This window comes from Pleurodeles waltl, chromosome 9 (genome assembly GCF_031143425.1).
Source record: "Pleurodeles waltl isolate 20211129_DDA chromosome 9, aPleWal1.hap1.20221129, whole genome shotgun sequence".
NCBI classification, from domain to species: Eukaryota; Metazoa; Chordata; class Amphibia; order Caudata; family Salamandridae; genus Pleurodeles; species Pleurodeles waltl.
In genome coordinates this window covers 659,222,889-659,248,379 of record NC_090448.1, presented here as the reverse complement: position 1 = coordinate 659,248,379, position 25,491 = coordinate 659,222,889, and the positions used below count along the sequence as shown (strand labels likewise).

Genomic DNA, 25,491 nt, shown 5'->3' with positions numbered 1-25,491 from the left:
TTCAATATTGTGTGCCCATTTCAGAAATACACAGGTTACCTTGGTATCTATTTTTCACTCTACATATTTCACCATTTTAATTGGTCTATACTCTGTACACAATGAAAAACCATTGTTTGCCGCTCAGTTGTCGTCTCTGGGAACCTCGGGTTCTTGGAGAACCTACAAACCATATGTCACCACAACTAAAACAGTCTAGCGACCATAATAGTGCGTTGTTTTTCAAAATCGGCCATTGTAGCAAAACGTTACAGGTGAAAACATTGTCAAAAATTGATGTATTTTCTCACTTGTTTTCAATATTTTTTTAACATTTTATTTCAACAGTTAGTTTCTTTGGGAAAACCTTGAGAGATCTACACATAACACTGGTGCTGAATTCTGATTCTTGTCTGCTTTTCAGAAGTACATAACGTTCCTGGATCACCCATGGGTTTCACACTACTTTGCATCACAAACTGGAAGAAGGTTGAAAGCACAGAAAATAGGAAACATTGACTAATTGTTTGAAAAATGCCAAAACTGTTGTAACAAAAATTAGGTTTTTGATACAGATCTGCATGTTCCTGAAAGCTGGGAAGACGGTGACTTCAGCACATCAAACTGCTTTTGATCCTGTTTTTATGCAAAAAAAAAAAAAAAGACACTTATCCAGAGCAGATTTTCCTGTTTTTCCTCAAGTCAAAATGTAGCTATATTTTGGTTATTTTGTCGTCGCCTCCAAGGGATCCACAAACCATGGGTACCTTTAGACTCCCCAGGCTGTTGGAAAAAAGGAAGCAAATTTGGCGTGGTTAGCTTATGTCGGCAAAAGGTTATGGAAGCCTAAATGCGAAACTACCCCAAATAGCCAAATAAAAGGCTTAGCGCTGAAGGGGGAAAGGCCTGCAAGCGAAAGGGTGAAGAGTGCCTACAACAACACCTTGTTGGGCCAAAGGCAGTACAAACAATAAAACATCCCAACAGTTTGTCTTGTGGGTCCCTCTTATGGACTCCACACTAGGCCACAAATTTGTCCCTGCGTCCAGGGTAAATCGACGTCGAAGACGGATGCCTGGCAGCAAGGATGATGTCCACAGCCTCAGGTGTGGGAGAGGTGGCTCCACCTTTTTTTAGTCCCACCACTGGGCTTGAGTGCGTCTCTGAGCTCTTCGTTTCACTGAGTACCAAAGATTGTGATTTGATGCCAGTGGACAGGGTCACATTGAGAGAAGAAAATGAAGGTAGGTAATCCAGAGACATTTGACCACTTTGGGGCAAAATTAAATGAATAACCTGGGGATGTTATTATAACAATGGCTTTTTTGCAGGGAAGATATTGAGAATATACCTTTTAAATTCTGCCTTTTAACTAACTACTGTGGTTGTGCCAGCATCTGGTCTGTAATCTGTGTTTGTCACAGGATCACACAAAAGTGCATGCTTCGCATGTAATGCCTTATTGTTGAACAGACAGTTCGGCACCGACACTATGGAAGGCGGGCACATCACTCAGTTCGTCAGTGCCAGTGCTCTACCAAGTTGTCATCCGGAGCAGCTGCCAACAGAGTTGAAAGAGCACAGGCTGACAACTGAAAGGAAGGCTCATCTGTGAGTCCGGAGGCCTTGAAAGAGCAGAGTTCCCCCCCATGTCCAGTGGCAAGATTCCAGCCTTAGAGAGAAATATCCAGGGGCCTCCACGAAACCCACAGCCAATACATAGGATAACTATGATTTCAAGCATTGACACCTAAGATCTGCTGCAGCCCCAGTGGCCTAGGATATGCAAGGCCACACATGGCACTGAGGATCCTCCCACAGTGATTTGGCCCAAGCTGAGCATAAACAACCATACAAGGAACTGGCCTGAGTGTGCCATGCCTTGGATAAGTAATTTCCTTTGGAAAAATCTTTGACAGCACCGAAACAGCTTTCACTGCTGGGAAACCATAAGAGTTGAGGTCCTCAAGATAATTTCAGCACTGATATAGGCACCCAACTGCACTCAAACAGAGCACACCCTCAAAGCCTAAATATACCAGGACAGTGTCTGGATGAAGGGGACCAAGCAGACAGAAGGCAACTACACCAATTACATTGAGCTCCATACTAACCTCGTACTAGCAAAGAATTCCTGCATCAAATCCAGTTCCTAATAATTGGTGGAAACGAAGTATTCCAGACTAAATGGAGGCTTTCTCTTACAAAGAAGAGGCCGGAACAAGGTTCCACTCCTCTCCAAACACCGGTGTCACTGATCAAGAATACTTTTCAGATATAGTTACACCTTATCATGGGTTAGCGAATATGTTTTGCCAGATTGATGCCTGGCAAGATGTAGGACTGACTTTGACGATATATCCCTGAAGGTGTACCCAAAAAGGCATTGAGTCAAAAGGATACCAGTGTATATCGCTTGTCATAGCACAATATGTGGGACATCATAATGTTCCAATGCATGAGGAGGAGGAGGAGGAGGAAAAATTCTTAATAGAAACGTTGTCCAAAACAGGTATTCCACTCAATTTACACCAATATTAAAAACTGCTTACATGATTTGCTGAAAAAATTAACCCCCCAGTCAAGGCCAGGGCTTTAACTCCACCAGTGAAAAAAAAGTTCAGATCGGCTCTATAGAACCAGGTCTTAATTTGTTGTCGTTTTCCACGTGTCTCATTGGTGACTTACATAGCAAATAATATGCTTGAGTGCATAGCAGTAGCGGCACATCCTCTCCAGACAAAGAGAAAAAGTGGCTTTTCAAGCCAGCTGGGTGAGATGGAAGAATTGGTAAAACAACTTCCTTGGGATAGAGAAAGATTATTGAAGGTGAAAGGTTATAAATAATGGTGATATGTTTTGTGCCTTAGACTTCAAAGGTGCAACCTTGGGTCCAATTAACACCAACATCCGTTAACAACTCCATGCTTAACTTAGAATTTCTGCCTTCTGTGTAGAAGTGCAACAGTGCCTTATTTGATGGAGGACAGTGTTTGAACCTCTGGTTTACAGTATGCTTGAGAGAATCAAGGAGGACACTGCTACTGCCAGAGGTATGGGTTTGCTACAACTGCTATAAGAGTGGTGCTTTCATAAAGCACCACTCAGAGTACCTTTTCGTACAACCTCTTCTGCTTTGCAAGCACAGAATCCAGCATAATTTCATGATGCACAACAAGCTTATTAGGAACAATTCCAAAGAGGTGTTTCAGAGCAAACGGTCAAAGGAAGGGTAGAGCTGCTCAAAGAAGAGGTACCTCTGTCATCAAATAATAACCAAAGACGTATTCCTTCTGATCACGGCTGTTGCGTGAAATCTCTGAGGATTACCTAGAATCAGTGGGTACTCTGTAAATTTTCACAAGGATGTTGTGTTTACTGCTACCTTACCCTTTGTACCACCACAACCATACATTATGCGCTGGGTGACTTGTCTACTTTTACTGGAGGAAGTTCAAGCACTGTACATTCTGATTCCAAAGGAGGACAAGACTCTGGTCCTATCCTTGAATCAGAGTGCCAAAACTACTACATCACCTCCAATAATGTAAAGAGGGACAGCATTGCAAATGTCATACCATTTCTGCACCAAGGTGATTACCTGCCAACACTCGACCTCCAGGATGCCTACTTTCACATCCCAACTCTCCCATCCCAGTGTCAGTACCTCAGATTTGTGGTAAGTGGAGTTCATTACCAATTCATAGTTCCAACATTGGTAGTGACAACAGCCCCAAGAGTGTTCACAAAATGACTGACGGTTGTGGCAGTGCATTCACAGCGCAGTCACAAAGGTGTTGCCACACTGGATGGATAATTGACTGATAAAAGTGAGAAGTGAAGTACCATGCCTTGCATACGTGCAGAAAACTATTTCTCTTTTGCACCAAATAGGTTTTCACTACCAATCAGAAATGCATATGTTCGATGGCATGTGTGGCTGTAGTTACACATGCTCTGCATATTTCTGCCATCTAGAGTTTGGTCTGGAGTGGTGCAAGTTTTTTTTTTTTTTCTTTCTTCGAAGAAGTCTTTTGAGTCACAAGAACGAGTGACTCTTTCTCTCAGTGATATTGTACATGGTCATCGTCTCACTTTTAGTTTGTTTTCTCTCCACCGTCTGGTCTGGACATGTGTACCTCCGCTCCGTCTTGACTTTGTTTGGTTCTTTCTCCTTTTCTTCTGTTCTGACGGTATTCTCTTTTCAACAGTTCAGGTTTCGACCAATCACCCTTCAGGGCTTTAGCACTCATCTTAGGCCCACCTTGAATGTGGCTCCGACATCGACAGAAATGGTTCCCCAATGGAATTAACACCATTTAATTTATGTCCCCAGTGCCACACTTAGTTCCTGTGCACCGACTAACATTTTATGTGCAACCTTTGCCTCTCCCCAGACCACTGCAAGACCGATTGCGATGCTTGTAACTCTTTCAGGTCTAAGAAGAACCTTTGGGACCTGGGGGCTTGGCGATTTGAGAAGGCACAAAAAGCATCCGATGACACCATGTGTATCTTTGGGGAAGAACTTGCCCAGGAGGAGCCAGCAGCCCAGGAGGAAGAAACATTTTGCATTGAGGATAGCTCTGACTTTGATGTGGAGTTCGACATTGAGAGCCAAAAACTTCTTCTTTTGCCCAGTGTGTGAGTACTGTGGCCCTTGCTCTTTCACAGAAATCCTCCAAGGAAGACCCATTGCCTAGCCAAGAGGTTGCTGTTATACCACTGCCTCCTGGCCATGGTCGGCAACAAAAGACTATTCTGGTTGCCCACCTTCTGGCTCAGTGCCGAAAATAGCTGCAAAGGCTAAATCCTCAGCCTTGGCTTCAACCTCCTCGGACTGCAATCTGGCAGCTAACTTTTCCACTTCAGCACTGAGGAAGATCCAGCAGCATAAGCCTCCAAATATGAAATTAACCTTTTAGGAGGACTTGGACGTTCCTATATCTCCAAGGAAAAAGACAAGGGACAAGGCCACCAGCCCAGCTTGCCATACTTATTCTCTACCTCCTCATCCTTCTCCTCCTCAGCCTCCTCCATCATCACCACCATCTCCTTCCCCTCCCGATTCTCCACCCTAAGCCCCTATACAGGGAACACTGGACGGCACACTTCAAGAGTCACCGAAGTCTTACACAGGGGGGCTTAGAGGGTCCACCTGATGATGCTGATCCATGGGATGCTTATGATCCATATCCCATTACTCCTAATGACCTTGATCTTTATCCTGTTTGTCCCTCCCCTCCAGGAGATACCACCTCATACCAACAGTTAGTATCCATGGCAGTGGCATTCCACAATGTACTCTTCACAAAGAGCCCATAAAGCAGGACTTTTTGTTTGACACGCTTTCCTCAATCCATAGGGACACTCAATATCTTTCCTTGCGTCCTGGCATACTCAGACATGCAGAAGATGTATTTAAAGATGTATTTAAAAGACCTGTCCCCTCCAGAGTGATCGCCCCTCGGGTGGATAAAAAGTATAAGGTGGCCCCTTCGGACCCCCTTAACATTAGAGTACAGGTGCCACCAGACTCTGTAGTTGCCACCACTGCCCATAAGCGGGCTAACAGTCAGGCAACTGAGTACTCTCCTCTCCTAGAAAAGATACACAAAAGTTTTGACGCTGCAGGAATGAGGGTAGCGGCGCAAGCCGCAGATCACTGGCACATTGCCAATTCTCAGGCTCTTTTGGCCCCATATGATCGGGCACATTGGGACGAGATGGAGAAATTGCTACAATACCTCGCTGAGGAACAACTTAAACTGGGCCAAATAATTACTAATAATTCCATACGGTGCACTCTAGATGCTGCAGGCACAGTAGCTAGAGGGATCAACCATTTTCCTTTTAAGAAAGGCATGCTTGGCTTCAGTGTTCCGGTTTCAAGCCAGAGGTCCAACAAGCAGTCTTAAACATGCCCTTTGAAAAGGAGCACCTGTTTGGACCGCAGGTGGATACCACACTTGATAAAATAAAGGACACTGCCAAGGCCCTGGGTGCCTTACAAACCCCTACACAGAGAAGCTCATTTTGACACCCTGGGTGGAACGTACAAATGCTCTGCCACATACGCTTCCACGTCCTAACACAGGCAGCCTCAATCCTCTTAGAGCAGAGGCTACTTTAAAGGATCCTAGAGGAAGACTAACCACAAAGGCATAGTGAAGAGTTCCGTCACACGTGGATCCACTTCCACTGCCAAACAGTCATTACCTACTCCTTCTTCCTGACCATCCAACACCTGTTGGTGGAAGACTCCAACATTTTCATTTGGTCCATGGACCAATGGGTCCTTGCCATTATTCAACTTGGCTGTTGTCTGGAGCTCTTTTCCACACCGTCCAACGTTCCCCCTTGCACTCACAGGATATCAAAGGAACATCTATCACTTCTCGAGCAAGAGGTCCAAGCACTTCTCCTCAAAGGGGCCATAGAACCTGTTCCTCTGCAACACCAAGTTTCAGGAGTGTATTCCCAAAAAGGGTGGGACTTTCAGACCTCTAAACAATAAAACAATGGTCACTCTTCAGGATGTCATTCCACTTCTACAAGGTGACTTTATGATAGCTCTAGAGCTAAAGAATGCCTACTTTCATGTACCAATCCACCCTGCACACCGAAAATATGTAAGATTCGTCATTGCAGGCAAACATTATAAATTCAAAGTTTCAGTTTGGGGTGACTACCGCTTTGTGGGTATTCACAAATTGCTTAGCAGTGGTTGCAGCACACCTATGAAGAAAAAAACGTCCACGTATTTCCTTACCTGGACTGGCTCATCAGCCCCAGTACACTGTGCCAGTGTTTACAACATACTCAGTTGTCAGTGGATCTCCTTCACAAACTAGAATTCACTCTCAACAACCCCAAATCTCATCTCCAACCTTTAGAAATTCAACCCGACTTAGTAGCAATACTGAGTGTACAGTTAGGGTAAGCATACTCCAGTCCCGCTCGCAACCAGAATTTTCAGACACTTCTGCCTCCGTTCCAAGAGAACCAGTATTATGTAGTAAAGAACATCATGTGTCTGTTGGAAATGATGGCTTCTTGCATTGGCATAGTTCCACATGCAAGAGTACAGTGCGTCCCCTGCAGCAGTGCCCATCTCGCCAATGGACTCAGTCACAGGGTCACCTGGAAAATCTAGTGTCAGACCGCTAAACTCACTGTTATCTGCAATGGTGGAACTTCAACAGCCTGTTGAAGGTGTGGCCTTTTCTAGAGACTGGTCCTCACATCACACTAATCACAAACCTGTCACAGACTGGTTGGTGTACTCCCCTCCAAGATCTGACAGTCCAAGGTCTTTGGGATGCCAAACACCAGTCCCTACCCATCAACTTCTCAGAATGTCAGGCGGTATTCCTGGCACTAAAAGATTTCCTTCCTCACCTGTCTTACAAGGTTGTCCTAGTCCGGACAGACTGTTTTACTTACAAAAATTGGGGGGGGTGAGGGTTGGGGTTGTGGGGGGCGGTATGGTCCTCAAAACTATCATACCTGTCTCAGATCATATGGAAGTGGGCTCTACAGCACAACATGCACCTGTTGGCAGAATATCTCCTAGGAATAGACAATGACTTTGCAGACCTGTTCAGCATGATGCAGCAGCAAGTCCACAAATGGGAACTCCACCCACAAGACCTCCAGGTATCATTCAGACAGTGCTGGGGAGGAGGGGAGGTCGGGGGGGAGGGTGGTGTCAGCCAGTAACCTTTGATTTGGTGTAAGTGGTAGTCTTTTTGGGCTCAGCAGGTGAGCTGATACTCACAGTTGGTTGAGCTGGAGGGACATCTTGCATTTCAAGAACTGTTTACACATCCAAAAAGGCCGCCTCCTCAGCAGTGGAGGCCTTTACTAGCTCCTGCTCTAGTTCCAACATGTCTTGTAGCCGGAAGATGTCTCAGGGTCTTGTTAGATCGAAAATATTTTCAAGCCTTGCAGTCCTCCTCTTTGTGGTCCAAAGACAGAGGTTGCAGACCTGGGGCTCGTCGGTCCTCAGGAACTTTGCATGGCACTTGGGGCATAAACAAAAGAGTTAGTTCCATTAGAAGTTCATTCTTCTCGGGATGGAACTGAGAAAATGGCAGCCTGAAGGACCTCTGTCAGAACGCATCGATCTGACAGGTAGTTTCTTCAGGTCACAGTAAGCAAAAAATAGGATATATCTTTTTGAAAAGACAATACCGTCGTATTAGAGGTATCCCGAACTGAAGAGTTCGAAAAACGGCCTCGTACCAAATCTTGGCAAAAACACGGCAGGACCAGACAACTGAAGAAAACAATCTAACAATGGAGTTGATGCCCATGCACATTGCCAGCAAGAGTAGGAGTCGCTATACCTCCTGCCTCGAAAGACTTTTCAAAGAAAAACAACTTGCAAACCAACACTAGATGGCACAAGTATGCAGAACATGTGAATCTACAGCAGTACATACTGCAAACAGATGCTTACTGGGTAAGTAATATTTTCATTACTGCTGCAGAACGGAGAACAAATGGATTGACCTAATGTGAAACTTCCCAAAACTTTAGTGGAGTCCAGTAATAACTGTAGAGTGAATGTGAGCTTGTGTTCTGGTTTTGGCCTGCCGGCTTCCTTATATAAAATTAGCTTGAGTGGCTATTTTTTATCAACTCCTATAATATAATACTATTACAGGAGACCTTGGCTCTAATAGATCTTATTTGTGACGTTTATACCTGCTTTTCAGTCCATGCATTACCATCTAACTCGTGCAGTGTTCTTCCTGGTTTAAACTTGTATGAAACCTCAATATTACGGTCATTGATCTTAGCTGCAGAGGGACCCAAATGCTCTTTGTAGAGTGTTTCTAACGAGTTTGATTTATATCTAATTAACTTTTACAGTGACAGTTTCGTTATGCTAATTATGGTATTTTTTTGCTTATTATTTGCTCTTATTTATGGCTTGTTCATTTCACCCAAGTTTCTCACTCATGGGTCAAACGTCGTCATTTGTGGAGATGCCTAACTTAACACTCTTTACCATGGCAGATGAAACATTGAGCGATGCTGAACTAGATAGTTTTATTTTAGAACACAACCTACTCAATATTGTTAACAGTATTTGTTAGCAAGTCAGTCCTGCTAATATCCACTTTTTTTGTTAGCACGGAGTGCTATACTGTCCTAGGTCCCTTCCGTTCCTGATCAGTGAGTGCCTGGCCTGGTACTTTGGGCTAGACTGTTCCCATTGGAGAAGGGACAAGATTGATTTGAATATGGCTGGGTCCAAACTAAGATGTGCAAAATAAGGATGGATTGGGATGCAGCCTAAGTAATTACCAGTGGTTGAAATTAATTTAAGCATTCCATCCATCACTTTTTGTATACTTCAGAGCTTTTATACACAAGCTGGTAGTGGTGGGGAGCAACACAGAGGGCAGGTATTTGCTGGGGAGGGAAGCATCACACGAGGGTGAGAGCAAGAAAACACAAATAATCATGAGGTCCTTAATAGAAAAAAATAGTTCCCTAAATAGGAGCAGTGGAGGGGTACAATGCAGCCATTGGTAAGCGATCTAAGCCCACCAAGTTTTAGGTGTGTCCACAAAAGGCTTTTACCGATTGAAAAGATATCAGGTAGGCGCGACCTAAAAAGATGCATTTATCTGATTCCTATTTCATCTGTTTCTGGTGCCTGTGGCCTTCCCGTGATCCTTCAGCATAATCCCTGCACATCCATGCACCCTAAGTCCATCAGGGAGTGGGAAACAACTGTTTCTGGTCTGGACCTGTAAGGAGACCCCTAAACCATCCCTTTAATCTCTTTCAGGTAAGTCTCCTGACAAAGGACCAAGAGGACCTCTTTCAAAAAAGAATAATAAATGGCCCAAGAAGAAGTTAATTTCTTAATGAAATACTCCTGGGACCATTTTGAGAACTGGTAGTACAGTTCCCCGATGGTGTATTTTCCACATTTTCAGAGCTAATCCTAGTTCTTTAGACACTTGAGGCAGCTCTGTTTATCAACTGTTTGATGGTCAAGGCTTTTTGACAGGACATGTAAGACCTCCTAGGGACTGCCCCTCAACCATCTACGCTGGTTCCCCGATTCTGAAGAAGCTACCTCCTGCGGAGGTGAAAGCCTAAATGTCCTGAGTGCTTTTCAAGCCTTTTTCAGTGTGTCATAGCCCTCCAAGACTCTAGAAATAATTTGTGTGGCTAGATTTAAGGTGACAGCTTTCTTTGAGGGCCATCCTCTTGCTCAGCCTAGAACGCAGAGATTGTCATGAAAGAACATGTCTTGTTTCATATGCCCTGGATATGCTTAAGTTGATTTTTTTTTTTGTGGCATGGAGGGACGCTATTTACATTTCAACCTCCTCCCTCCTTATGAAATTAATGTTCTGCTACTTGGATGAGCATAATGTTTGTGGTATTAATACTTACCCAAAAGATGATATCCCATATTCCTCTGGCCTTACTTCTGAAGTACCTTCATCGTAGAAGCGCTCAAGTTTCACTTTGCTTGCTCTACTTCCCAAGTCTAGCATTCTTACCTGAAATCCTACAGCAGTATCTGGTCCCCGTGAAACCCCTTCTACCATTCAACAGTGCATTACAGGAGCCCATGATGACTTCCTGGGAGAAGCTGGTTTTGACCCAGCAGTTCACAGGCAAATTGTGTTGTGCTGTAGGACTGCACTGTCATCTTAAGTTATTTCTTTAGAGATTTTTTGGTTCATGCATCCTCTGCCAATTGTAACCACTATGCTTTCCATACTGCACCACTAGACCACGAGTCCAATCAGTTGGACTCATTGGTTGCAAACTCTTTGCCTTGGGCATTTTGTCTGCAAGTGCTGCAAACAACACGTGCCCCCTCAAATGGTACTTTCCTTTTTGTGGGAATGACAATACTGGCTATCATTAGCTTTTGAAATATAATGGAAAATAATTTTCCATCTAGTGGTTAATGATTTTGGATTCCTGCAGACAAATTCCTAATTGGTCGAGGCTTGACTCACACAGTGGCCATGTTCTATTTCTACTTCAGTTACCCTGTACAAGAGTGCCTTGATGTGCTCCATAGGCTTTTCTCAGGACATCTAGCCTGCTGTATTGGACATGCCTTTTGACTTCAGGAGGCTCTTTGGTACAAAAACTACATTGTGCTTGCTGGAAAAAGCATCCTTAACCAAGCAGTTTCACCAACAATATTGTTGGTTTTGTGGATTTCTGGGAACCAGCGCTTCCCGGCAGGATTAGTCTTCTTAATTGGTTCAGACCTTGCAGCAGACACGTTGCTCCTTTAATGGAATGGGAGGACCTAAGGAAAAAGCGCAACAGCTCCCATCTTTCTCTAGCACTGTCACTTTTAAACAGCTCTGCATTAGGCTAGTTTTTCTGTTCTGACCTATCTGGTGGTTAGCCTGCATGTGAATGGAAATGCCTTGCATTGCTTGTCTCTAGAGAATCACAAATGAGAGTTTTGTCCTAGTGTGACGGACACAGACATATCTTATCTGGATTTGGGTATCCATGCGTTAGATCTCTTTTCTATGGTTCTCAACAGGCAGTGCCCTCTGACCTGCAGTCTACCGTTTTGTCTGTTGTTCCCTGGGGGACATCTCCTAGTTGTGCTGGTCACAATGTTGTATGCATGGTTCCCTCTAATTCCTTTGTTTCATGCGTCCTGCAGAAGTTGCAAGGTCATCAAGCACAAGTGATTCTAATCACAGATCAAATGAGGGAGAAGATTAGTTACTTCTGTTTTTGTGAACTCTGCATTCCATCCTGTATTCTCTCCCACCTATATCAGATTTGCTGTTTCCCCAAGATGCTTCCACCACATGCTTGGAGGTTAAACTGTGTGAATTAGAGGCCATAGGGCGTGGATGTCTTTATAGCTGCTTGCAAGTCCATTACCAAGTCAGTCTGTGTGGACCTGCTGGATTAAGTTTGTTTCTTATTGCAAGTCCTCAAACTACTTCGTTGCCTGGCTTTCTGACGCCCTGCCCTTTCAGTTGCTCAGCAAAGCTTAGCAGTCTGTACTGTGAAAGGATGTTTTGCTGACCAATCTGCATTTCTGTTTTCTCCGCCAGCTTTCTTCATACAGGTCTTCTACAGTGGCTTGTTTCTCAAGGCTTCTCCATTTGACCTAATGCACATTTGTGCTGTTTGTCTGCTGATGCTCAAAACCGCTTTCCTAGTGGCAATTACCTCAGCCTGTAGGATTGGCAAGTTACAGGCCCTTTTAGTCTATACAAAGGCAGGGACGGGTGGGGGGGGGGGGGGGGGGGGGGGAGTCATTTGTGTTTACTTGAACTGTTGCTGTTTTCCCACTCATGAAGAATTAGTATGCACAGAATATGACAATATAAAGTGGTAAAAACATGTAAGAACACATGTAGATAGTGTCTGGTAACATGGACTTAATTGACTAAGAAACTAAACGTACAGTATAGCCTCTACAAAATGGGCCTGTATGACAAAAAACGAGTAGAATGTTTAATCCGTCCACCCCCCCCCCCCCCCCCACCCCACCACCCCCCCCAAATCACGGCACTCATGTATACCAACTTGGCTTTGTGGCATAGGCACCCTGCCAGTTTTTGCCACACCATCCTAGACTGAAGGAAGTTCAAGCATGTAAACCTACTCTGAAACAACTTCACTGTCTACCCTCTTGATCAGCATCAAATTAATATAATGTTTGGTGGTCTTCAGCCAAATAGCATTTCAGTGGCCGTATTATTGTTTTCCAAGCAATCTGCACAACATGCTGCTTATTCTTTAGCAAAGAAAAAGGAAGATCAGCGTCTGTCAGTGCTCGCATTTTGGAAATGTCTACTCCCTTCGCATATCTTTTGTGCTTAGATAGCACTTTTGGCTCATTCTCCTGCTACTGTTTAAGGGGCTCAGCTCCATAGGATGATCCTCAGTATAAAGTAAGATCGGGTATGTTCATCAATAGAATTCCTTATCGGGTGGTAATCCTCATCTGTGAGGGTTTGTGCACTCATTTCAGGAAGACATTGCATGGTTACAAAGATAACTTTCATTCTAACTCAACATGGTATTTTAATACAACTTATGTTCTTGTTTTCTTTCTCTTCTAGGAATTTCAAGATCTAACTCGGCGGATAGACTGTCTGGATTTAAAAGGTCAGACTGTTTATGCACTTTGGTAATGGTTCAGTAGTTAAAAATGCGCTTTATTAAGGATTTATTTTAGTTAGGTATTTTTGCAGTTATGCCCAGGCAGTAACTGATCACTTGAGAAGCAACAACATTTTAATAATAATTTAATCATTTTCAGACAAACATTCAGATTATCAGTCGTAGAGCTGGTTAAAAGTGTGATAAAATAGTTAATTTTCCCTACAGACAAAATGACCATTGAAATTACTTTCTCCATCATCGATGGCTTAATACTTACTAATCACTCCCTTTGGTGATGTAACATAGGCTGTGGATCCGCTTTCTGTTAACCATTGGTGATGCATACTAAAGTGAAATCACATAAAAGCATCACAGTAATAGCAGAATCTGTGAAGAGTTGTACCTTTTTTTTAATGATGCCTTGATATTCTAGTAACGTGCAAAACTGTAGATATTTGTATGTTTGATTACCTGAGACAGATCATGAACAGTAGTGGACCCATCCATGGACAATGTAGTTGAGCGGCTTTGCCTGGAACTTATTCGTTTTAGTTATCGCCTGTACACCACATTGCTACACAATAGCCACAACTGACCAGGAATTTGTTATAAATTGGTAAAAAGGGAAACACCTATGTGTTTCATGGATCTTGAGCATTCTGTTCTGTGAAACACATATTGGCTCTCCATTAGTTGTCACAAGGTAGTGGGTCACAAGGTGGATTGGAAACAAATCTGGACTGGATCATATTCTCATGCCTGATGGGTGACACCTGTAGAGCTCTGCTTTGCTCTGGTCCTAGCACACAGACATTTTTTGGGAATATTTTCATATACTTTTATTCCCCTCCCACAGTGCATTTAACTGAGGCAACAATCGTGAAACCCGATAAAGAAAAAGAAGATTCCGAAAGATAACAATTAATCAAATGGCAATGTATACAAAATGATTATTCCTATCCTCCATAACCAACCTTTAAGGTCATTCCCTCCTTTTCATAGTTCTAATTAGCTTTATGCAAGTCTTGAGTTAAGAGCATATCCAAATATGTAGTCATGGGCTCTCAGGGTTGTTTTAGATTATTGCGCTTTCTGTTATGTTAGAAAATAGTATTATCCATCACAAAAATGTTTATGAATTGGCACCACCGTTCCTGGATGGTTGGTGGATTCCTATCTAGCCACTGCTTGGCTATTAGTTCTCTGCATGATACTATAGCTACCATAACTATCCCAGAATATGGTGGCTGTAACACAGGGGAAGAGCCTGGTAGTATGATTTTAGTTCCAGGATGGAGACGATTGCCAATCAGTTTACTAATTTTGTGGAATACTTGAACTCAATAAGTCTGAATTTCCAAACAATTAAAAAAATACGGGCTGAATCAACATAAGAATTTAAGCAGTGAATGGAGGACGAATCGTCTGTAGCCCCATTTGTCAAGCCTTTTTAGAGTATATATTCTGGGTTAATTTGACATCATAATTTTTCACCCATGAGACATTTAGTTACTTTTGACTACTCGCAGTGTTAGTGACTAATTCACCTCTGGTAGCCTGCTTGCCTACAAGCTGAAACCTGTAGTCCAGTGAACGGCGAAATATTGTAGGCCATCACCTTGATCATCCAGAAGTAACTGATAGATTCTACCAGTTATGAATTTTGTATTGGTGGATGACTGTAAAAGTATTAGTTCCATGCTTGTGAAAACATATCACTATTCAGCATATTGTGATAAAATAGTCTCACATTTGAAAATATTTAACAAAGCCCGAATAAGTGAATAGACTGTTGGGGAAAAAAGGTTAGAGGAAAAACTTAAATACACCATCATAAAGCTGGCTCAAGTATTGTGATTGGGAATGTGACCACTGAGCGACTAATTTGTGAGAGACGCTGGGTAGAGATGTATTATGCTACAGACACACATAATATGAAAGTATTAGCACCCCACATTTATTAGATGTCAATGACCAAATATGTCTGTATACTCAACAGTGTTTTGAATAGTCTTTTTAAGGTGTGACAGGTCAAAAAACCCACAGGGTGGTGATAAATCGGAATATAAATCTCAGAGGAACCATAAGACTTTAGTGATCCTTACTACTTGGAGCTAGTCTTGACGAGGATGATGCCCAGTAGTAAAATTTAAGAGACTGGAGTGCCTAAAAGTGGAAACAGAACTTGAGTGAGGGATTTCGTCTGTTGCTATATGAAATGGAAACAGGAGGTTTCCACTTTGCAGAAAAATAAATTGGGACTAGAAGAGGCGGTGCACGGAACAGAAACAGTTATTTCTGTAAAATAGTTTTCTTTGTGACATAACATCTGCCCTGAATTTCGATTCTATTTTGACAAGTATGTAGTAGAGGATCTCCATAGTGCCTCATAATTAGGGTGAAATGTCACTTCAACATGTGGGAACATTTTAGACCACAAGATAAGTAACTGAAGACACAGAACAAGAGTCTGTGGGGATGGTTTTGCATTTGATCATATAGAACGTGAGTCTTGGTAGCATTTAAGATGTATCCAGAGATGGCACCAAATCATATAGCTTAATTTTCAGTTACTGGAACAGCAGAAGTGGGATGAGAAGTGAATATGGCAATATCATCTGTGTATAATGCATGTTTACAATTCACACTGTTAATTGTGAGTGCAGAAAGCTGTGGAAATGGAACATCCTTTTCAAGTCCTTCAGGTACTCTGCAAAATGTTTTTTTCGGTATCCAGAAGGATCCTTCCAGCCTCTTTGCCCTTGGTGGTGGTGATGTCAAGTAATGATATAGGCAACCTGGTATGGTGTGTAGTGTCGTCGTACAATTCTATCTTGCCTAACAACAAGAATCTTAGAGTAGACTTTTAAATTAGCTTTGTCCAGTGAGTTAGTGCGGTGAGAACAACAACTAAGGGGATTTTGTCTTGCTTAAAGACTGCAATATCGGTTTCTTTTCAAGAATATGGGCTCTCATAGCCATTCGGGTAAAATGAGTTGAGAACAGACAACTGTATAGGTGCAAGGGGTGTGTAAGAGGTCTCATAAAATTCTACAAGTATCAAACCAGGCCTGACGCTTATTGAAGTTTAGAGAGTAAATAACTTGAGGGGCAGTAACAATTCACCCCCATAAGAAGGATACAGCATATCACTTTAAGGGCCTCCAAGCGACAAGAAAACAACCAAGAAAGGAAAGGAAAAAAATATATCCTACCACCACTCCCCCAATCCTGTCCTTGTTCTGAGCTATCTTAGTAAACAAAGCGGTTGGAGTTCCTGCAACCAACCACAGAACAGTAAGTGGTCCAATATTTGGAGACAAGGTGTTGAAGCCAGAGCTGGATAGCCCACAGTCATGGTGTCCAGCCAGCTCACAGAAATGTAATCCAGTAGTGGTTTCATATAGCGTTATATTTAAAATGTTCCATAGTCTCATGAATCAATGTGTGGTAGATGGAATTTCTTACTTAATGAAATACAATTTATGTACATTAGGACCAAACGGTTATGTCCTGTGATTGGTGCATTTGTTTAAAACGAACACTGTTTGGGATAAAGGGAATACCTGTGTAAGTACTGCTTTTCAAATGTACCTCATAAGAAGTTAAACATTTTAGTTTTAGCTACTCCTTAGGACAGTGGCAGTTAGCCTGTAACCATTTTACATAACTAGTGTCCCATTCCAGAATCCTTCGAAGTTAGAACCAAAAAACATTGGTTCTGTAAGAATACATTATGGTTAGTTTAAAAGCAAAACGCAGACCAAAAAAGCATCAGTGCGAGAAAGGGGCAAAGAACACTAAAGGACAATTAGGTAAGGACTACCCAGGACCTTCTTCTAATAGCTTAATCACGGCCGTCTTTAAGAACAAAATATACTTTTTTAGTTTCCTATTGGAAATGTGGTCAAGAAGGCTTGCAGTACACAAGGTACAAAATTCGAGTCTTTTGATGCCAAAAGTGTGTGAAGCATTTCTTTCCAGAATGTTTTTTCAAATCAAGTAACAAATGCCATGACTTGCAAAAAAGAATGCGGTGTTTGTAGGAGTATTTTCGGGTGTACGTCATAAGGGCACGGGCCCCAGTGTGGTTTATTACTCGGTGGGCCTGACAAAATGATATGAAAAGTATCCTCTGTTCCACCGTCTACAGTGCAACTGACGCCTGACGCCTCAGTAACGTGATAAAAATTACGCTATCCACGAGCAAGCCTCAGGGGTGTATTCTAGATGATTTTTAATCAGAGCTAACATTTTGCAAGCAAACACAAATAAACATTGCCTTAGTCAAGCCTGGCGAGAATACATGCTACCGCTAAATAACATTTGTTCGCAGTAACTGATTATTTTCCTTCGGATTTCCAACTGGTAAGAGGGTGCAGATAAAACAGAATTAACCTATGTTTAAAAACAGTCCTTTATCAATATTAAAACAGATTTTGCCCAGTGCTGACAGAAACAGGAGGCGTCCCTATGCTCACAGGCTGACATTCCAGAGTCAGCACTGCACACAAGAATCTTATTTTTTCACATTTAGTGTAATAATGCTTCTGCTGCAGAATGGTCTAATTGATAAGCCCAGTCGGATGTCTTTTATCTGTACTCATCCTTAGTCCGTTTAGGGTGTTTATTAGAATGGAAACCAGTGGCCATCTGAGGCTGAAAGCCATTTTGAGCCACATCTAGGCAGTTGTGTTTTGGTGTAGATAATTGGATAGCCATTTGGCCAGATACATTTTTCTAATTCTTGTAATGTGTGGAAGAAGACACATAGAAATATAGCAGATGGGACCCATCTTCCCATCTTTCAGGAACAGGCAGACTTGAATTGGAAAATCAAATTTTTCAACACAATTTTGGCATTTCACAGGGACATACCACATATGTACTATTTGTTGTGCTTTCCGCCTCCTTCCATTTAGTGATAGAAATGGGTGTAAAACCAATGCTGGATCCCGAAAAGCTAAACATTTCTGAAAAGTAATCAAAATTCTGAATTTTGCTAGGGGTCATTTGTGTAGATCCTACAAGGTTTTCATCCAGAAAATAACAGGTGAAAGACAAAAATATTGAAATTGAGGCAAAGAAAACAGCCATTTCTTTCCACATTTGAATCTGTAACTTTTTTCTGCCATTTCAGATTTTCAAAAGCAATAGCCCGTTACGTCTGCTGGACTCAGCTGGTTGCAGGGATATATAGGGCTTGTAGGATCATCAAGAACCCTAGGTACCCAGAGCCAATAAATGACGTGCTCCTTGCAATGGGTTTTCATTATATACCGGGTATACAGCAATTTATTTGGTAAAGTATAGAGTCTAAAATAGGTATCAAGGAAACCTTTGTATTTCCAAAATGGGCAGTAGATAAGGTGTTAAGAAGCAGTGGTTATTTGCACATCTCTGAATTCCAGGGTCCCCATGCTAGCATGTGAATTACAGGGCATTTCTCAAACAGACGTCTTTTTAACACACTGTCTTACATTTGGAAGGAAAAACGTAGAGAAAGACAAGGGGCAATAACACTTGTTCTTCTATTCTTTGTTCCCCCAGGTCCCCTGATAAAAATGGTACCTCACTTGTGTTGGTAGGCCCAATGCCCGCAACAGGAAACACAACATGGACACATCACATTTTCCCAAAGATAACTGACCTGTTTTTTTGCGAAGTACCTAGCTGTGGACTTTGGCCTCTCGCTCAGCCGGCATCTAGGGAAAACCTACAAATCCTGTGCATTCTTTAAAACTAGGCCCCTAGGGGAATTCAGAATGGGGTGACTTTTGGGTGCCTCACCAACTTCCATTACCCAGAATCCTTTGCAAACCTCAAATTGACCCCCCCCCCCCCCCCCCCCCCCCCCCCCCAAAAAAAAATACTTTTTCCTCACATTTCGGTGATGAAAAGTTCTGGAATCTGAGAGGAGCCACAAATGTGTGGATCCTCCAAAATGTTCTTACCCAGACTCCTCTGGAACCCTCAAAAATAGTTTAAAAAATAAATAAATCATATTTCCAATGTTCCCCTCGGTCTGCTGATAAAAATGATACCTCACTTATGTGGGTGGCCCAGATGTCTGCAACAGTATAAGGCCAAAAACGTGTAGAAATTGAGGGGATAGCACAAGCAAGTTGATAAGCACAATTTTTTCTTATACATTTTTAGGCTGAATCTGCTTTGGGGACCCACACAGGTGAGGTATCATTTTACTTGGAAGACTTAGGGGAACGCTGGGTGGTAGGAAATTTGTGCCGGCGCAGTGATCCTGCAAAGAAAAGTGAGGAAAATGCTTTTTTAAAGCACATTTTGATGTTTACAGAGGAGTCTGGGTTATAAAATGTTGATGGATCCACGCAAGTCACACCTCCCTGGACTCCTCTGCTCTGGGTGTCTAGTTTAAAAAATGTCTGGGTTTGGTAGGTTTCCCTAGATGAAGGCCGCACCCGGGACTAAAAATGCAGGTGACCCCCGAAACGCAGGTAGTTTTGCAATAGATCATTTTGATGTGTCCACGCCCTTCTGTGATGTTACAACCACTAATATTGTGAAAAGAAGCACATTTAGGTTATGTTGAAAAGACCCCTCACCCACCAACCAAGTTGGTGGAATGCTTTATTGGAATACCACCTGACACCTAGCATGTCACGGGTGTGCTGCGACGCCTGGATACAGCAGAGCAGTTTTATTCCTTTTTACCACACATACCGGTTAGATTTGTCATAAGGGTGAGTGATGGTTCAGTAGATCAACTTTTATTAGCAAGATATTTCACAAAAATGAAAGATGGCACCCTCAGACCAATATTAGACCTCAGGCCCCTCTACCTCTACATCTTCTCAGAACATTTCACATGGTAACTCTGCAAGATGTTATTCCGCTGCTACAAAAACAAGATTTTATGACCGCTCTAGACCTAAAAGATGCGTATTTCCACATACCCATCCACCCAGCTCACAGAAAATATCTCATGTTTGTCATAGCAGGAAAACACTGCCAGTTTAAAGTGTTACCATTTGGCATAACAACAGCTCCAAGGGTGTTCACAAGTTGTCTAGCGGTAGTAGCAGCACACTTAAGAAGACAACACATCCATGTCTTTCCATATCTAGACGATTGGCTAATAAAATCAAACAATTGTACACAATGCCAAAAGTATACACGTTACGTGATAGAAACTCTGCACACACTAGGATTTTCTATAAACTACCAAAAGTCACACCTTCAACCACCACAAGTACATCCGTATCTAGGTAACAGAACCTGGTCAGAGCCCCACAAGTCACCCCATCTTGGATTCCCCTAGGTGTCTAGTTTTCAAAAATGCCAAGGGTTCCTAGGTTTCCCTAGGTGCCGGCTGAGCAAGAGGCCAAAATCTACAGCTAGGCACTTTGCAAAAAACACGTCAGATTTCAATGTAAAAATGTGATGTGTCCATGTTGCGTTTCCTGTCGCGAGCATTAGGCCTACCCACACAAGTGAGGTACTAATTTTATCCGGAGACTTGGGGGAACACAGAATAGCAAAACAAGTGTTATTGCCCTTGTCTTTCTCTATTTTTTGTCCTTCCGAATGTAAGACAGTGTGTAAAAAAGACGTCTATTTGAGAAATGGCCTGTAATTCACATGCTAGTATGGGCACCCCAGAATTCAGAGATGTGCAAATAACCACTGCTTCTCAACACCTTATCTTATGCCCATTTTGGAAATACAAAGGTTTTCTTGATACCTAGAATGAAAACCCATTGCAATGTGCACCTAATTTATTGGCTCTGGGTACCTAGGGATCTTGATGAACCTACAAGCCCTATAAATCCTCGCAACCGGAAGAGTCCAGCACACGTAACGGTATATTGCTTTAAAAAAATCTGACATTGCAGGAAAAAGTTAGAGTAAAACGTGGAGAAAAATGGCTGTTTTTTTCAGCTCACTTTCAATATTTCTTTATTTCAGCTGTTATTTTCTGTAGGAAAACCTTGTAGGATCTACACAAATGTTGAATTCAGAATGTTGTCTACTTTTCAGAAATGTTTAGCTCTCCGGGATCCAGCATTGGTTTCACACCCCGTTCCTGTCACTAACTGGAAGGAGGCTGAAAGCACCAAAAATAGTAATAATGGGGTATGTCCCAGTAAAATGCCAAAATTGTGTTGAAAAATGTGGTTTTCTGATTCAAGTCTGCCCGTTTCTGAAGATGGGGATTTTAGCACCAGAAACCCTTTGATGCCATTTTCAGGGTAAAAACCACAAGCCTTCTTCGGCAGCCCTTTTTCCCATTTTTTTTTTTTAAACAAAATTTTCACTGTATTTTGGCTAATTTCTTGGTCTCCTCCAGGGGAAACCACAAACTCTGGGTACCATTAGAATCCCTAGGATGTTGGAAAAAAAGGACGCAGATTTAGCGTGGATAGCTAATGTGGACAAAAAGTTATGAAGGCCTAAGCGCGAACTACCCCAAACTGCATGCCACCAACAGATTTACACTGGGTAAGTGACATTTTCCATATATACCCTCACTGAAAAAAAAACAAAGGTTACAGTGACATTATAGTTAGGAAATAGAATAAAAATAAATTTAAAAAAACTTAGAAATTCACTGAAAAAAACCCCAAAGGTTATAGGGAAGTTATAGTTAGGCTCACATTTCACTCATATAAAATCAGTGAAATTCAGCAGTTATAGTTACCTCTGGTAAATATAACATACGCCCCCACAATGCACTGCTTATGACCTCACATATAACATCACTCATGACCTGGTCAGTGACATCACTGATGACCTCTCAAATGACATCACTGATGCTTTATTGACAAGTTTGGCAATAGCCTTGAACTTCATATTATCTTTTAACATGGGCAGGCATCTCATAAAATGACAAATGTTCCCTGATGGTGAGGAGTGTGGGGTAAAACAAAATCAATAACAGTGTCTTTTGTCATGGAGCTTTCTCTGTCTCCTACAAATAGACATGAATGAAGCCTTGCAGAGGAAACAGTGCAGACATATGAAAAGTGGCTTGGCCAAAGCCCATGTCCTCTGGTAGCAGTGAATGGCACTTGCTATTCTGAAGGGTGAAAGTATCTGACCTTAGTAAAGTACTTTGATGAAACCAAATTACCAGTATAGTCCACTGACTTAATTTTCATTGTTTTCAGGGAGTCTGCCACACCTAAAGCTAGCAAGAATCCAGGACTGACATTTTCTTTATTGCATTCTGTATATTATTTGGCACAAGACCATCATTGTAAATAACTTAGATAACAGTATAAATTATATTTATTGTAGAAATAAATAAGATTAGCAGTTCTACTGACTTGCACCTCCCATTAACTGTAACGGCTGAAAATGCTATTCGTTTACTTGGGCGTTGTGGACACTTTGCTTTGTGTAACCTATTCATACAGTTACTTCTTCGATAATGTGGATGTAAATTATTGCTAGCACCTTCTGCACTTCCATAATCCATCGGGGGAAAAATACTCTTTCTGCCAACTTAAACCCAATGGTAGTCTTGTTCAGTGCATTTACAATGCACATATACCTTTAGTAGACGATGAAACCTGTAAATGTTGAAATTACCCAAAAAAGGTACAAAGTCATGTGCACACCACATAATTATCCATTGGGAAAATGTGCTATCAGAAATAAGTGTAGGAGTGTTGTATTCTACATCTATATGGAGTTTTCTGTGAAACCTACCTTATGGTGGAGGGGTATGGTGAGTGTTGCCTACCATAAAGGCCTTGTATTTTGAAATAGGGACATTATTCACCCAGAAACACAAAGATAAGCAAACTGTCAAAAATATCTAATATAGAACAAATCTTTATTCGGGCCCTATGTGGTATGGAATTCATAAGGGGCATTTCGACCTCTGTTAGTCTACAGGTTTTAGCCCTTAGTAAAGTAATATAAGCCTTAGCATCATCAAATACACATATAGAAAAACTCATAGCAGATGGAAAAATACAAATTTATTTATATATTGTTTACAACATTACAAATTAATATTTAAAAGTATATGTTATATACCAATTTTACAAGTTTCTTCCGATTCACAAACTTCCTTTTTAAATGTATTCATATTTATAAATATCAAATTATGGAAGGCATTCTGATCCCACAGCTGATACATGTTTCACATGTTTACGCTTCTTCAGGGCTTTAGTGGCAATCTTGCTATTTTTGGAGCTATGAGGAAAATCAAACGAAAATTTCACATTGAAGAAGAAACAAAAGACAACACAATTAAAAGAATAAACAAGAAAGGGAAAAGCAAGGAGAAAACAAAATTACATATTATATTCATATTTCCAGGTTATAAACAAACATTTGACTTTACGCCTTTACATCTGCACCTTCAAATATTTTATTTATCCCTTGTAAAGACGGTTCAACCCTACCCAAACCCAAAATGTCTTCAAAAGATTTTGAAAAAGCTACATTTCTTCCTGGGTTTTCCTAATCTTATATATCGCCAATAGTTTGGCAAAATATCATCTCTTACTTTGAGAAGGTGCTGATCTACTGTTTCATACAATTTATAATAAAAAAGAAATAAAAAAGGAAGCTCTCAATTTTAATTATTCCCGAAGAAGTAGAGGTCTCTCCACAGTTTGATCTTCAGGTTATATATGATATTACTGTATAGAATTCTGTTGATATAAATTAATGTTACTTAACAGGTATACAGTAGGAGTGGGCAATAAATTCCGCTCTGCCGATGGAGTTGGTGGAATTTTGGCCACTTCTCATTACACTTGTATCACGGACTACTGGCCAAATTCCGCCAACGTTGCGTGACAGAGTTTTTCCTCATCTGCGGCTCTCCAACAGTACATTTGCAAGCGCAAACTGGCGTCCCCTAATGCAGTTTTCAGGGCCCCTGGCAAGATTATTTCACTGTGGATGGTTGTGACAGTTTGTGATGAGAACACTGCTGCTCAAGTAGAAAATCCCCTTGAACAGCAGCGCCCTCTGGTGTGCCAAATGGTGCCATTCGCGCAGATTATTTTTTTTTTAGCACCAAATGACCTCCCGGAGCTAAAAATCAGATCGAGCAGTGTGACATGCCGATATCTGCCCGAATACAGAACTCTACGGAAATCTCGCAGCTTTCATGTGAAACTACATGAGTTCCGCCCACCCCTAGTATCTAGCTAATAGAAACACTCCTAATTTTATTGACCATTTCCTGCTAAAGCATGGGATTTTTGTTTCACTACTTTTGTTGATATGTCTGCCTTATCCAAATATATCATAACACCGACATCAAAGCAACATCACAAAATTTTGAATTTTCCAGATGAGTTTACTCTCAGAACTTGTTACCAAGTTTGTCAAAAGCAGTTCCTAGATAAAAGCAGAATTACTAACCAAAATCAGAGACCGCCCTAATACAACAGTTATTTATATCCAAATGCTATCCTCACAGACTTGACAGTTAAATTAACTTAGAGAAAATGTATTCACATCTTAAGACTTCAGTTGAGCCCTTGTGTTCAGTTTGGGTAAATACAGGATTGGAGACAATCACTGCATCTTTGCAAACAGCTTCCCATGATGAGGAGTATCTACATCAAACAGGGAAAATAAAAGGTGTGAATCTCATATTAATCACCTCCTTTGGTGTGCACAAATCAAAGACCTTAAGTACAAGTTGGTCTGCTGTAAGGATCTTTTTGCACATAATCACAATCAAACTGTTGCTTGGCTTGTGCTTGGGGCCATATTGGCGGAAGTCCTGGAATCGTGGTGTTTACTGGTAAGAATGGATACCCAGATTTATATGTCTTGTTTGGTCATTATTCTCATCACCATACTGTTACATGAGCTGGAAATCCAATGATATTGGCCAAAACGGCACAGATTACACCCCTTCTTTAAGCTTCTTTCTAAAACTCCTCAATAATGTTCATCTCTAATGTAAGGATAGTCCGAATTTACTCCTTTTCAGCTTGATTTTGGTATGCCTTCGAAATATTCAATTTTCTGATACTTTTGTTCGTCATTCAACTTTTTCCTGAAAGTTGAGCATGTGATGGTGGCCTTGATTGTGTTTCAAGAGTTTATTTTTAAGAACATTGTATGGGAAATCCGGTTTGCTGTATTGATTTTGAGGACTAACTGGTCTTGTGTGAGCACCAGCATATTAATGGCCAGTTGTTTACTAAAAGTTTTGTCAATACATTCAAAAACTTTTTTTCGGCTATGTAGCCATAAAAGCACATATAAAACAACATCACATCCATGTGTAATGAAAAAATAAATATACAATCAATGTATAAAGAGAAAATCAATCAAGCTGATCTACAGACATTTCTATTTCATTAAAAGCAAACATAAGATGTAAGCTAAATAAAAGGAGTATATGACAGATCT

The 25,491-nt window shown here is 41.5% G+C and overlaps 1 protein-coding gene across 1 annotated transcript in view; it reads left to right on the top strand.

Annotated features, from left to right (window-relative positions):
• Positions 1-25,491, top strand: part of PPP1R37 (protein phosphatase 1 regulatory subunit 37) — a 726,853-nt gene that overhangs the window by 178,887 nt on the left and 522,475 nt on the right. Inside the window, exon 3 of the mRNA XM_069207728.1 lies at positions 13,077-13,122. Within this exon, the coding sequence (XP_069063829.1) occupies positions 13,077-13,122 (46 nt within the window). The remainder of the gene's footprint in view (positions 1-13,076; positions 13,123-25,491) is intronic.